The 15,424-nt window shown below is 43.5% G+C and overlaps 1 protein-coding gene across 2 annotated transcripts in view; it reads right to left on the bottom strand.

Annotated features, from left to right (window-relative positions):
* Positions 1-15,424, bottom strand: part of rbbp8l (retinoblastoma binding protein 8-like) — a 123,438-nt gene that overhangs the window by 36,222 nt on the left and 71,792 nt on the right. For both annotated transcript variants that reach the window (XM_041203791.1, XM_041203792.1), the window contains exons 10-13: positions 12,288-12,424; positions 10,498-10,951; positions 9,044-9,152; positions 8,212-8,273 (exon numbers count right to left, since the gene is read on the bottom strand). In XM_041203791.1, coding sequence (XP_041059725.1) covers positions 8,212-8,273; positions 9,044-9,152; positions 10,498-10,951; positions 12,288-12,424 — 762 coding nt within the window. The remainder of the gene's footprint in view (positions 1-8,211; positions 8,274-9,043; positions 9,153-10,497; positions 10,952-12,287; positions 12,425-15,424) is intronic.

Raw genomic sequence — 15,424 nt, forward strand, 5'->3', positions numbered from 1 at the left:
TCATACAAAGTGAAATCCTCTTCTCAGTAGAGTACCAACATAAAACCTTGCCGGGTGGCAATGAAGATGGAGTGCACATCCTCAATGGGTAGCCATTGCCACCCATTAGCAATGGCCAACCCTGAAGAGACAACCTGCTAAGCTCCAGAATGCTGCAGGGGATGGCAGCCCGAAAGACAAGATAAGAACAAAATTCAATGTGTGTGAGAAACATTACCCGTTTTTAAAATACAATTTTCACTGGAAGCCCATATTGTCCCATTGCTCAGGAACAGGATTTAAGCCAAGGGTTCTGGATGGTCGATATATCAGTGTCAAACATAAAGTATGAGCAGCTAAAAACAGAAAATGCTGCAAATACTCAGCGGGTTGAGCAGCATCGGTGGAGAGAGAAGCAGCATTAATGGGCTGAATTCGAGTCATTAATTGGCTTGAGGTAAGACTTCCACCCCCACCCTGGAGGAAGTCCTGCCTCCGAGTGCTGCTGGCCAAACAAATGGTTGGCTGCTCTTTGGTCCCAGCAGTGGTTGGTGGGTGCTGGGATTGCAGTGAGTGCCCTAGGGAAGCGAGCTATGATGGAGCCCTAATGAAGGGAAGTCTGGAGTTTCACCACCCGGAGGCTTGCAGGTCCCAACAAGCGGAATGAGAGGGGGTTGGGGGCTGGGGTAGACCAAGCAGGGGGGATGGAAATGGGCTGGAGGAGTACCGTGGGTAAGGGCTTCTGATTGGCACAGGGACCCATAAAGGAGACACCCCCACTTTGCTTGGCCACCAGTCCTCCAGGTTTTACTGGACAGGCAGGACAGTTGGTGCTGGCCACTCCATGCCACAGATAAAATTCCAGCAGCTGAGAGTGGCAGCCCTTAAGTGGATATTAATTGGCCACTTAAGGGCATGAATTGGCCCATGGGCAAGCAGGCCTCCCTACACCTTCTCCACCACTGGTAAAATTGCAGATGGGTAGATGCCAGAAACAGCACAGGTGACATGTCATCCAAATTTACACCTCACCCTACCTGCCATCCTGCACCAATGCAGGCTGGAAAATTCAGCCCAATATTTTAGGTTGATAAAAGGTCATAAGCCTGAAATATTGGGCAAGATCTTCTGCACTCAGATCCTGCCAGAGCAGCAGGACCTCATAAGGCCAGGAAAGCTGAGTGTCAACTCTCAGATGGCAGCTTTCACTTTCTCATCTTCTTAGCATTCTTCTGCATTGCACTCCTCTGTGGCAAAAAGCTGACAAAATAGTTGCAGCTTAGGGGTGAGTCATGACCCCTCTATAAAAGCTGACAGGTTTTGCTACTACACAGAGTGGGAACACATAGTGAGATGAGGACTGAAAGTGGTGAGGAATGAGTGCTAAGTTGGGATTTCAAGACTGGTAGGAATTCAGTGCAGAGGGGAAAAAAAGTCCTACTTTTTGAGTAAAAGTCAGTAGCTAGTTGATATTCTTCTCTTGTCTCCAAGCAAGGAGACTTGCTATTTGAAACAAAAACAAAAATTGTTGGAAAAGTTGGTCTGACAACATCTGTGGAGAGGAAGACAGAGTTAATGTTTCGAGTCTGTATGACTCTTCATCAGAACTTGCTATTTCTTTGGCTGTGTAAATTAATAGCCAACTGACTAACTAAATAAGATTGGACAGACATGGCAGGGATGGTGGCGTGCTGTGAATGCCACATGTGAGAATCTATGGAATGTGTTGCAGTCCCAGAAAACCATATCTGCTGTAAGTTGTTGCATCTTGAACAGCTTTGGTTTAGAGTTGCTGAGCTGGAATCCAAGCTGCAGACATTATAGAGCACTTGGGAGAGGAAGAGTTACCTGCACGTGTTGTGCCAGGAGGCAATCATACCCTTTATGTTAGGTCGAATTTCACAGTTGGTCAATGGTCTAGGAGAGGAGGGTTTGACTGTGAGTTAGGCAGATATGGTGATCCAAAATGTAGTGATGGAGAAGCCTCAGGCCCTGACTTTGATCAACAGGTACAAGTCATCCAACAGAGGGCAGTAGTGAGAAGTGACTGAGAAGCATTCTGGGAGAAGTCAGCACAGTCACCGCAACTCAGAAGGGGATCGAGAAGAAGGACTCTTGCACTCAACAGGAGGAAGAGCATCCAACAGAGGGCGGTAGCGAGAAGTGACTGAGAAGCATTCTGGGAGAAGTCAGCACAGTCACCACAACTCAGAAGGGGATCGAGGAGGACCCACTGTCAAAGAACGGAAAAGCCCCAAACATTACATTGTTGTAGTGTTTCCATCCCTCCCTCCTCCTCAAAGCAAAAAAAAAAAAGAGGGGGAGAGGCAGTACCTTCAGGAGTGCACCAGACCTGCAAGGGACACTCTTCTGAAAGTGGATTTAAAAAAAAAAGCTGCTGATTGGTGAGTAAATCCTGGTGAGTTTTTTTTTTCAATCTATTAAAGTAATTAATTGCTAAATGAGGTAGGCGCTGAAAAAGAGTATAGAGTAGTACTGCACAAGTATAGTTAGTCAAGAAACAAGGTTCCTAGCTAACATAAATAAGGCCCCAAGCTAGCATATATTTTAAGGGAGTAACTAGCTTAATCGAGAGGGACGTCATGGCAGGAGAACTTAGACCCATGATATGCTCCTCCTGCAGGATGTGGGAAATGAGGGTCACTTCCAGCGTCCCTGGTGGCCATGTGTGTGGAAGGTGTGTCCAAATGCAGCTTCTTGCTAACCGGATTTTAGAGCTGGAGCTGTGGGTGGACTAATTGTGGAGCATCCGCGATGCTGAGCAGGTCGTGGATAGCATGTTTAGTGAGGTGGTCACACCACAGGTGAAGATTACATAGGCAGAAAGGGATTGGGTGACCATCATGAACAGTAAAAGGTAATGTAGTGCAGGAGTCCGCTGTGGTCATCCCCGTCTCTAACAGATATACCGCTTTGGATACTGTTGGGGGGGATGGCCTCTCAGGGGAAAGCAGCAACAGCCAAGTTCATGGCACCATAGGTGGCTCTGCTGCTCAGAGGAACAGGAGGAAAACAAGTGGCAGAGCTATAGTGATAGGGGGTTAAATAGTTAGGGGCACAGACAGACGCTTCTGTGGCTGCCAACCTGAATCAAGGATGGTATGTTGCCTCCCTGGTGCCAGGGTCCAGGATGTCATGGTGCGGATGCAGGACATTCTGAGGAGGGAAGGTAAACAGCCAGTGGTAGTGGTACACATTGGTACCAACGACATTGGTAAACTAAGGGATGAGGACCTGCAAGCTCAGTACAGGAAGTTAGGAGATAAATTAAAATGCAGGACCTCAAATGTAGTAATCTCAGGATTACTCCCAGTTCCACGTGCTAGTGAGAGCAGGAATAAGAGGATAGACCAAATGAACATGTGGATGGAGAGTTGTGTAGCCGGGAGGGATTCAGATTCTTGAGGCACTGGGACCGGTTCTGGGGAAGGTGGGACCTGTACAAACCAAACAGACTGCACCCAGGCAGAGCTGGGACCAGTGTCCTTGTAGAGGCTTTTGCTACTTCTGTTGGGGTATTTAAACTAGTGTGGCAGGGAGATGGGATCCCAGGAGCAGGATCAGATAGGTCAAATTCAGATCAGAAAAATGGAGGTAGAACATTAGCTAGGGATGTTGTGATAGACATGGTGTTTTAGGAGAAGCAAAGGTTAAAAAGTGTCCAGCAAGGGAAATTGATGGGGTTAAACTGTTTATACTTCAATGCAAAGAGTATTACAAACAAGATAGATAAGTTAAGGGCACAGGTAAACACATGGCAGCAGGATGTCATTGCTATAATGGAGACCTGGCTAAAGGAGGGACAAAACTGGCCGCTTAATATCCCTGATTAAAGAGTCTTCAGACACGATGGAGTAGGAGATAAAAAAGGAGGGGGGGGAGGGGGGTAGCACTAATGGTTAAAGAATCAATTCCAGTTGTGAGAAGGGAAGATATACTAAATGTGTCAATAAACGAGGCTCTATGGATTGAGCTTAGAAATAAAAAGGGGGCATTCACACTACTGGGAGTATACTACAGACTCCCAAATAGTGAAAGGGAGATGGAAGAACAAATATGTAGGCAAATTTCTGCTTGTAAGAACAGTAGGGCAATAATATTAGGAGACTTCAACTATCTTAATATCAACTGGGATTCAAACAATATAAGGGGCACTGAGGGAGAAAAGTTTGTGCAGTGTGTCCAGGAAAATTTTTTCAACCAGTTAGTGACAAACCCAACGAGAGGAGATGCAATTCTAGACCTAGTCTTGGGGAACGAAGAAGGGCAAGTGGGTGAAGTGACAGTTGGCGACCATATCGGGGACAGTGATCACAATTCAGTTAGATTTAGCATTACCATGAAAAAGGACAGAGATAAGGCAGGAGTAAAAGTCTTGAACTGGAGGAAGGCAAATTTTGCAGAAATGAGAAGGGACTTGGCTGAGGTGGACTGGACAGCACTGCTGGAGGACAAAACAGTGGAAAACCAGTGGGAAATACTAAAAAGCGAGATCCTAATTGTAAAAAGTAGACATGTCCCCCACAAAAAAAATAGTGGTACTGCTAAATCTAGACCCCCCTGGTTGTCTAGAGAAATACAGGGGAAGATCAAACAGAAAAAGAAAGTGTACGATAGGCACAAAGAACTAAACACTGCAGATAGCCTAGACAAATATAGGAAGTGCAGGGATAAATTAAATAAGGAATTAAGGAAATCAAAGAGAGGGCATGGAAAAAGATTAGCAAATAAAGTTAAAGATAACCCAAAGATGTTTTACCAATACATTAATGCTAAAAGGTTAGTTAAGGAAAAAGTGGGACCTATCAGAGATGAAGATGGAAACTTGTGTGTAGATGCAGAGGCTGTGGGAAGGGTTTTGAATGAATATTTTGTCTTTGTGTTTTCAAAGGAAAGGGAGGATGTAGATACAGTAGTCCAGGAGGAACACTGCGAGATATTCAACAGGATAATCATAAAGAGAGAGGAAATCCTTGAAGGTTTGAAATCCTTGAAAGTTGATAAGTCACCAGGGCCAGATGGATTGTTTCCGAGGCTGCTGAAGGAAGTCAGGGAGGAGATAGCAGATGCTCTGAGGATGATTTTCCAATCTTCACTAGATAAATGGGAGGTACCGGAGGACTGGAGAAATGCAAACGCAGTTCCATTGTTTAAAAAGGGACCTAAGGAAATGTCAAACCATTATAGGGCAGTTAGTCTTACATCGATGGTGAGCAACTTAGTAGAATCAATCCTGAGAGATAGGATCAACTGTCACGTGGAAAGGCATGGACTAGTCAGGTATGGTCAGCATGGATTTGTTAAGGGAAGGTCTTGCCTCACAAATTTGATTGAATTCTTTGAGGAAGTGACAAGAAGGATTGATGAAGATAGTGCAGTGGATGTTGTGTACATGGATTTTACAAAGGCATTTGACAAGGTCCCACATGGCAGATTGGTCAGGAAAGTAAAAGCCCATGGGATTCAGGGTAATATGGCAAACTGGATAAAAGGTTAGCTTTGTAACAGGAAACAAAGGGTAATGATTGATGGATGCCCTTGCGAATGGAAAGTTGTCTCAAGTGGTGTTCCACAGGGCTCGGTGTTGGGATCCTTGCTGTTTGTGTTATATATTATGATTTGGACGCAAACGTGGGGGGCACGATTGGGAAATTTGCAGATGACACAAAGATTGGCCGAGTAGTGAATAGTGTAGAGGATAGCCATAATCCCCAAAATGATATAGATGGGTTGGTGGAGTGGGAGGTAAAGTGGCAGATGGATTTTAACATAGAGAAGTGTGAGGTCATACATTTAGGGAGATCAAACAGTTAGGAATTACACAATAAATGGGAATATACTAAGAGGGGTAGATTAAGTCATAGATCTTGGCGTACAAGTACACAGGTCCCTGAAGGCAGCAGTTCAAGTAGACAAGGTTGTAAAGAAGGCATATGGAATGCTCTCCTTCATTGGCAGAGGTATAGAATATAAAAATAAGGATGTAATGTTGGAATTGTATAAAACACTGGTGAGGCCACAACTGGAGTATTGTGTGCAGTTCTGGTCACCATGTTACAGGAAGGATGTAATAGCTGTGGAGAGAGTGCAGAGGAGGTTTACAAAATTGTTGCCAGGGTTAGAAAAGTGTAGCTACGAGGGGAGATTGGATAGGTTGGGGTTATTTTCCTTAGAACAAAGAAGGCTGAGAGGTGACTTGATTGAGGTGCACAAAATTATGAGGGGAATAGATAGAGTGGACAGGATAAAATTGTTTCCCTTGGTGGAGAATTCTAGAACCAGGGGACATAGATTCAAGATAAGTGGCAGAAGGTTTAGGGGGGACATGAGGAAGAATGTTTTTACGCAGAGGGTGGTGGGTGTCTGGAATTCGCTGCCCAAGTTGGTGGTAGAGGCAGAAACTCTAAACTCTTTTAAAAAGTACCTGGATCTGCACCTTAAATGCTGTAAGCTGCAGGGCTATGGGCCAGGTGCAGGAAGGTGGGATTAGAAAGGGCACCTGCGTGTCCTCAGGCTGGCACAGACAAGATAGGCCAAATGGCCTCCTTCTCTGCTGTAACTTTTCTATGGTTCTATGGTTCTAAAGTGCTTGCTATCTGTATGGATGGGGAGAAGGACTGCAGGGTGGATGAGTAAACCGACCACGGCATCATGATACAACGTGCCATTCAAGTGGGCTGACTGAGAAGGAACGTGGTGCTGATAGGGGACAGTGGTGTTAGGGGGATAGGCACTGCTCTCAGCAGTTGTGACTAGAAGTTGCTAGTGCCAGGGTTAAGGGCTGGAGACATGCTTCGGGTGAGGGACGCGGTTGTCCACATAGGAAACAATAACATTGGTAGAACTATGAATTATGCTCTGCTGGGAGAGTTTGGGGAGTTAGGGTCCAAATTAAAAAATAGAACATCAAAGGTAATCTCTAGATTGTTACCTGAGCCACTTGTTAATTGGCATAGGGTCAAGCAGATTAGAGAATTAACCGCATGGCTCATTGAGTGGGATGAAGGGGTTTCAATTCATTGGACACCGGCACCAATACTCATTGGGATGGGCTCCACTTAAACCTGGCCAGACCAGTGTCCTGGCGAATCACATAACTAGGGCTGTGGACAGAGTTTTAAATTAATAGATGGGTGTGGGGCTCGGGTGAAGGGAGATTAAGAAATCCAAAGAGAAAAGTAGAAGCAACAGCAGAGTATAGTGATCGGTGTCAAAACAAGCAGAGTGAAACAGAATGTTTAACAGTGATAATGCATCAACGAGTAAGGTCGATTCATGGAATAGTAGTTAAAAATAAGAAATTTATGGCTCTTTATCTGAATGCGCAAAACGTTGGCAATAAGATAGATCGACTCAATCTGATCATTTCTATATATTTGTTGATATCTCTCTTGTTAAAGAGAAACATAGCCTGAACTTAAACTTTCTGCTAAATGCATGATTAATGCCTTTCATAAAGAGCTTCTTTGTTTGGATTCCTAATGAAGCTATAGATATGCATTGTTATGAAACATGAAACAAAAACACATTTATCATGTTGCCACAAGTAAAGATCAATTTTAGAAGAGGAATTTTACATGACTAATATTGAAAGGAGGCTTTTACCAAAAGGGATGATAAGCCATTGGCTGGGTAACTTTGCAATGGATTCCAAAATGTTATGATTCATCTAACAGTGAGGGAAATCTTCCCCTTTACTGTTGGACTTAAATAATTATGAGAATGGAGTTATATAGAGGAAAACTGTGAGTGGAAAACTCGGAATGAAGTCCACTTGATTTTCAGATCATTTAAATTAATTGGAAAAACAATTGGGCAGGCTGTGTTAAAGGTATGCATTCTTCCCAGTTTGCTTTTCCACTGAGCACTCTGCCCACATGATTATACAGTATCAAAATAAGAAAAAAACTTTCTCAAATTTGCCTTTTTCAATGCAATGGCATTAAAATAGCAGTTTATAAAGTAGATCAATTGTCTTCGCTGTTAACATTCAAAATGGCTTCTAAATTTCAACATTGCTTTACTGGTTTATACTATAAATTTCAACCTGTTAAAATAAATAGAAGACACTGTGAAGACACTTAACAACCAAGGACATGCCAAATCTGAAGAATACCTTTACATCTCAATCACAACATTGTCGTTTATGAGTTCTGAGGGCGTCTTCACTTGTGGATTGAACTATTTCTATGATATAGCCTCTGTACTAACCTCACATTGAGAGAGATCATGTGCATCTGGCTGCATGTTCAAAAATTGGAGATGAACTTCCACTGAGGGGAAAAAAGTAATATGTATATTACCGTGCAATTTATAATATATATATATATATTAAATTAGTTGACAGCAAATATTAATTTTTGCTACTTGCAGCCTTTGGTCCCTCTGAGGATAATTGGTCAGCTATCTTCCTCCAGGATTACAGTTTTTTTTAGAATAGTTTTAAGCAAATACGAAGTTATTAATCAGTAGTTGCCATCTCAAAATATTTAACACTTCAGAGCATTATTTCACTTGAATTATTTAATGTGACTGATCTAAAACCATAATTAAGCCTAATGATTAAGAAACTCCAGCTAAATGGCAGCCTAATTAGAGCAAGCTCCAACCATGCCAGGAACTTTCTGATCAAAATAAATCATGTCCATTCTATTAACAACAATAGAAAAGTGAATTCCTGATAAAAACAATTTTAGTTCATTTTAATTTTCTGCTGGAAAAGCTGAACTGCTAAAAAAAAATGTTATTAATACATTAACTGTTTGGTCAATAAAGAAAACACAACCCAGCGGTGTTGTCAATTGGCCATTGCCATGTAAACTTCGATACTCACTTAGAAAATGTGGTAAGAACTTATACACTTACAAATCACACATAGATAAACAATATTATTTTCAAAATTACATTAAAATCATAAATGGCTTTAGAAAGTAAATTTCCCCAACATCTGACAGTCAAAATCTCACCTTATATGTAAATAGAAGTTGAATCTACAGTTACAGGTTAGGAATTGCTAATAGTTTTGGAAGATGAATATTCTTACCACTTGGATTTCCACTATTCCTGGTCCTGGGTCTTTTAGTACGTAGTTTCATTCTAATTCTTGGATTGACGTCTGGCTCTCTGGATTTAGAACTGCTGTCATATTGTGCCTGCAAGGAGAGTATCTGATCCTCCATCTCAACTCATATAGCACAGTGTATATAGGACACCACAATACACATTTTAGTTATTGTACGCACTTAGAAGAGTAGCCACGAAATTGTAACAAAATGCACAATATATTTCATTTATTTTAGTTGTATGGGATACAAGTAACTGTAAAAGCTAATTGCTTACTTCATTAAAAAAATTTCTAATTTTTGACTGCACTCATTTCTGTTATACCAAGTGACTTACAGATGTACTTCCCTCGCTTTGCTTGTGCCAAAACATAAATGAGGTAAAATACACTCATTAGTAATTGACTGATAAGTGAAATAGTTTATGTGATGGGCAGTTTCCCTTGAGAACTTTAAAAGGATGTATATGTGTATATAAATTGTTTATGATTATGTGTGGTATCAATATGGATGTAATTGTTATTCTGCACTTAAAAATTCCCATTCTGCACTGCTTACAATCTTGTGTAACTAGCTGAGAGGAAGGTCCAGCACTGTCAAATACTGAGCTGAGGTAGGTTTTGAGGTGATTGTTGCTATGGTTCTGTACAGCTGCTCTATAGAAAAAACATCTCTATTCTTCAATTCAAACCTAGAAAGTTATAATATTAATCATAAAAGTGTGCATGCTTTTTTTTCATTAACATCACATGCTTTTCATTTATATTTTATTATTAATATACTTTTTCCAAAATAAGTTTGTGTATTTAGCAAGTAGAAAAGGACATATTAAAGATTACCATATATGTGCTGAACTGCACATCCCAAGCCTGACACCCTGATGCAGCTCACGGCAAATGTTGGTGGAGTAGTGGGAGGGGGGGATGCAAACAATGCAGTTGTTAACCCTTTTATTTTAATTAGTTCAATGTCTCTCCTAAATAGTGGATACAGGAATCCCAAGACAAAGGTTTTAATTGCTTGTATGACAATAATAATTTCTAGTTTAACGTCATGCAAATGTGTGCTTTTTATCTTTAGAAACGCGGGTTAACCAAATAATGGAATAAATAGGAAAGGTAGAAAAACGAGTTAAAACAAATCAGAGTCTAAACCACAGAACTGAATAGATTGTTTTCCTCATATCTAGTTCCTTGTATTAATTCACTTTTATCATTTAACCTACAGAGTGACGAAAGATTCTACAAGGCTCAAGATTTAACATTAAACTTTTGAGAATCATAGGTATTTAACCCATGATTTCCATCTACAATTGACTTTTCCCCATTGCTGGTATGAGACATATATGTAATATTGAACAGTGATGTTCAGAAATGAAGATAACAGTAATTTCATAGCACTGATATTTTATTCATTACAAAACACGATAACACACCTTAATGTTCAAATTCTTGTACACTTTGTCTTCATTGTCACTCAATTCTAATCCATCTTTAGGGCTCGACACAACTTGTGTCTTATCCTTATCTTTACTGGATGTTTCAACACTCATCACCTTGGCGACTGTTTCATAAGAGCGTGCATTGTCCTGGGAATTTCCACTTGCTAAATTATCATGAGTGTATTTCTTCTCTGCTGGCTCTTTAATTCTTGGTTTCTTGGATTCAAATTGTATGGACAGCTCACTTCGGTCAGTGGGCCAGGATGGTCCCTTATTTTTACTGTAATCTGATAAATCAAGAGGTTTCTCCAGTGGTCTGTCAACTCTTCCCTCAGTCTTTGTACAGAGACCAGGTGGACCCTTTTCTTCTCTGGTATGTTTTTGCCCAGTTGTCTCTGCCTGCTCTGTACTATTTCTTCTGCAATCTTTAGACCAATTATGCACCTCCCTGTAATCAGGATAAGAAAGCATATTATGTTGGCATCTGATCAACTCATACTAAGATCAAATTATTCAGTTTATCTACCTATTTATATTCTAAGAGATGCTCTTAAAACTTGTGCATTTCAACATTTCGGTCACTTTGGGCCAGATTTTTGCGGATCATGGAGACTCCGGGAACATTTAAAATAGTGGGGGGGGGGCCCCATTTTCATCAGATTCTACTTTTGCCGGTGGTCAGGCAGGAAACAGTGGCAGGATGTAACTCTCATATGTGAGAATCCCAAACTCAGCATGGCCATTTGTACATAGTGTTGAATTGTAAGTTCACAGTTTGATTAACAGTGCCAAGAGGTTATTAAAAGATTAGGTGTCTTTGATGTGGGGTTATGAATATAAATGTTTGTTTCTAAAAGGGTTTAAATACTTGAGGGGATTTAAATGTATTGAAAGGGTTTTCATGAATGGGCCTGCTTTTTTATATAGTGAATGCTATAATAGATATTTAGAACTTTATTTTATTTCATCTCAGCATGTCTTCTGAGGTTTGCCTACGTTGGATATGAGTGAGTTGGCATGGAGGGTCCAGAGCAAAGGGTGATTGGTGGCTGGCATGAGGGGTATGAGTTGTCACTAAGTTGGCATTGGAGCTATAAAGGGCCATAGTGATAGGCTGGAACATGGGTTGGTATGTATTCAAACTAAGCTGGCATAGAGGCTCTACAGGGACATGGAAATGGGTGGGGGCATGGATTGGCATGTTGGCCCTGTTGGCATGGGGCTATAAGGAACACTGGGAATGGGTGGGGAGGCATGGTTTGGCATGAGTTGGCATGTATGGGCATGGGGAGTGAGTGGGGGGTGAGGGGGGTATGAGGAGTGAGGGCTAGAGGGCTTAATGTTTAGCAAGGCAACTGGGACGAAGTTGCAGAGAACCGAAGCATGGGCCAAGGGTGGGCCTTTGATCTGTGTCTTTGGGGAGGGGGGGGGGTGGACCTGACCCCATCCCTCACCTGCACCACCCCACCCCTCCACAAACCTGGAGCAAAATAACAAGCCACTTGGGGCACTTCTTCCTAACGCAAGGGATATTTCCCAACTTGAGCTACCCAAGTGAAAATGTGAACTAAAAATCCAGCCCAGTTGTCAATTATGCAGGTACATGATTGCTTTGGTTCCCTATCACATGCTTCATAACTGTCCTCTGAAGTGACCTAGCAAGCCACTCAACTGTATCAAACTGCTAATGTCAGTATTTGCATAGTTCTTTCAAACATGTATAAAAATATGCATTTGTCATCTGCTATTGTTAACTCTCTGCAGCAATATGAAATGTTACATACTCATAATGTCTCTGCTCTTGGTGTTTCACACTGGGCTGTAATGCAGCAGCATCTCTCTCTGTTGTACAGCGTGCTCCAGCACCGGCACACACCACTGCTATTGTTCCATGCAACTGATTAGATATTCTTTGGGGATGCTAGAATCAAGGATAACTATCATCAAGAATAGCTTTGAATGAATTTTAATTGCTGTTAACACAACTTTAGTTAATAAGAAAATTAATTTGTCTTGCTAATGGAACAAAGCTGTAAAGATGAATATTGTCTAGATCATTATGCATCATAGTCTCCTAGCTCTATGATAAGTATCACATTCTGTGATGAGTAACTCACTTCCTGACTCCCCAAAGCCTGTCCACCATTTACAAACCATAAGTCAGGTGTATGATGGAATATTCCCCACTTTTCTGGATGAGTGCAGCTTCAACAACACACAAGTTGCTCGACACCATTCAGGACAAAGCAGCCCGCTTGATTGGAACCCCATTCGCCATCTTCAACATCCATTCCCTCCACCACCGACTCACACTGGCAGCAGAGTGTACCATCTTCAGGATGCGCTGCAGCAACTCACCAAGGGTCCTTTGACAGCACCTTCCAAACCCACAAACTCTACCACCAAGAAGGACAAGGGCAGAAGATGCATTGGAGCAACACCACCTACAAGTTCCCCTTCAAGCCACATACCATCCTGACCTTTGATTTCTTTATTCTTTCATGGGCGTCACTGACAAGGCCAACATTTGTTGCCCATCCCTAATTGCCCTTCAACTGAGTGCCTTGTTAGACCATTTCAGAGGGTAGTTAAGTGTTAACCACATTGCTGTGGATCTGGAGTCACATACAGGTCAGACTGGGTAAGGATGGCAGATTTCCTTCCCTAAAGGGCATTAGTGAACCAGATGGGTTTTTACAACAATCGATGATAGTTTTATGGGCCAGAGTTTTTCGCTCGGCATGTGGGCATGCACCTGACACATTCGAGAGTAAAATAGTATGTGATGACATCGGGTGAGCGTCCCAGTGTCATTGTGTTGTCCTGCAATATTTTGCTTGGCAGGCATGGGTGGGAGTCTGAGCTGTGCCCCACATCAATTATGAGGCCATTAAAAAGGCAATTAAGATGTATTTTAAGTCGCACGGGGTGCCATTGTCAACAGGAAGGGATTCCACTCCATGAACGTGCAGATAGCGTGAGACCACAGGATGCATATTCTGGAAGTGTGTGCAAGGTACCACGGCAGCTCCGACGATGCTTATATCCTGAGACACTTCCAGGTGCTGAGGTTCTTCAGTGCTCCAGCCCAATGGATGGATGGCTGCTGGGTGACAAGGGCTATCCGTTGAAGAGGTGGCTCATGACGCCTCTCCGCCACCCAAGAGCAGAGTCAGAGCAGAGCAGGAGTCATGCCTCCACAAGGGCGGTGGTAGAAAGGACCATAGATCCTCTCAAGGTGCGCTTCTGACGCCTGGACCGTTCAGGGGGGCACTAAAATACCCCCCAAAGCGGCTATCACTGATAGTGATTGCATGCTGCGCTCTCCACAATCTAGCACTGGCAAGGGGGTACCCACTGGAAGAGGATTTTGACGTAGTTGCACAGGCCACAGATAATGAGTCCAGTGGTGAGTCAGAAGAGAAGCACAGTGAGGAGAATGCTGAGGGCATGGGTGCAGACCTCGGTAACCTCCAGGGAGGCAGGGATACTTTGATCCAATGCTCCTTCAGCTAGGCTAACAAGGATCTGCTTCCACCTCATTTTAGGGCTGCTGCCTCCATCCCGGATGTCTGAAATGACCCTTTCATTTGCAACCAAAGTCCACTCAGTGCCTGTGCACTAAAGTATCCAGCCACTCACATGCAGCAATACATACTGGCGTACCCTGCACAAGAAAGAAAAAAGGTGAAGCATACACAGGCCATCAGAACCAAAGCAAATGTAGTGTTATTGTGACCTTGAAAGCATAATGACATTACCATTACTGCTGTTGATGTCCACTCCAGCAGACACACAAACCAAACATAAATGAACAGAAAAATCAGAAAGAACTGTCCCTCTTGTGCTTATGGTACCTTTAACTTAAGTTTCTGAGTGCTACATCTTGCTGCTCCCCTGCTCACCGGCACCAGCATTGGAGACAGCCTGCTGACCCTGCTGTCTTGTTGGCCTTGATGACCTTGGCTTTTGTCCTCTGGTCAGTGGAGCCTATGCTGGCCCTGCCGGGAAGGAAGCAGCCAGTGCCACTGCCGGCATTCCCCAGTCATCGCAGCTTCATCAGATGCCATGGTCATTGGTGGAGGAGCTGCTGCCATCATCCAGAGCACCTGAGAGGTGCCCGCAGAGACGACAAGCAGGTCATGCACCAAGTGAGGTTGCTCTGGACCTCCCTGCCCACCATTGATGGATGCACACCTAGCTGGGATACTGGGTGCCTCATCCATCTCCCAAACTGGCACTGACCACCTGAGGTCATTGCCTGTGGGAGGGTTTGCAGGTCCGAGCGCAACCCCAGGAACTCCTGTTTCTGTTCCTGGAGCTGCCTCTCCATGAGAGTTGCCACTCTCTCAATGGAGGAGGCAGTGCGCTCGGCCATGAGGGTCAATGCAGTGCTCATGCTCCACATGGACTTCTCCACAATGGAGACCATGGCATGCAGACCCTCATGGATCTCCACCAGATCTCCTGCACATCCCACTGGGCATCCAGCATCTGCCACCTAATGGACGACTCCAGGGGCTCATCATCTGCCTTCGACCCATCATCATCCTGGTCCCCAGCAGTCCTCCAGTTGCTGGCACCCTGGCCACTCTCTGCCTCCGCCTGCACCCCAAGCGAGTGTGAAGTGCCCTCATCAATCAGCTCTAACATTCTGGCCGCTGATCTAATGCCCACTGAGGTGCCGGCATCTGCGCTGGTGCCTGATCCAGAGGGCGGGTGTGACACGGTACAAATGAAGCCCGGTGGTCCTCTGGCATCAGGGGTGCCCCTTCAGGATCCAGAGAGCGCGTGCGTGCTGGTGAATCTAAAAGGGAGAACAAGGACATGTTATTATTTGAAGTCACCATTGTCACTGTGCATGCCAGGCATTCTGGTGAGACAATGAAGATCTGCATCATGGTGCCATCGTCTTTCAATT

This window comes from Carcharodon carcharias, chromosome 14 (genome assembly GCF_017639515.1).
Source record: "Carcharodon carcharias isolate sCarCar2 chromosome 14, sCarCar2.pri, whole genome shotgun sequence".
NCBI lineage: Eukaryota > Metazoa > Chordata > Chondrichthyes > Lamniformes > Lamnidae > Carcharodon > Carcharodon carcharias.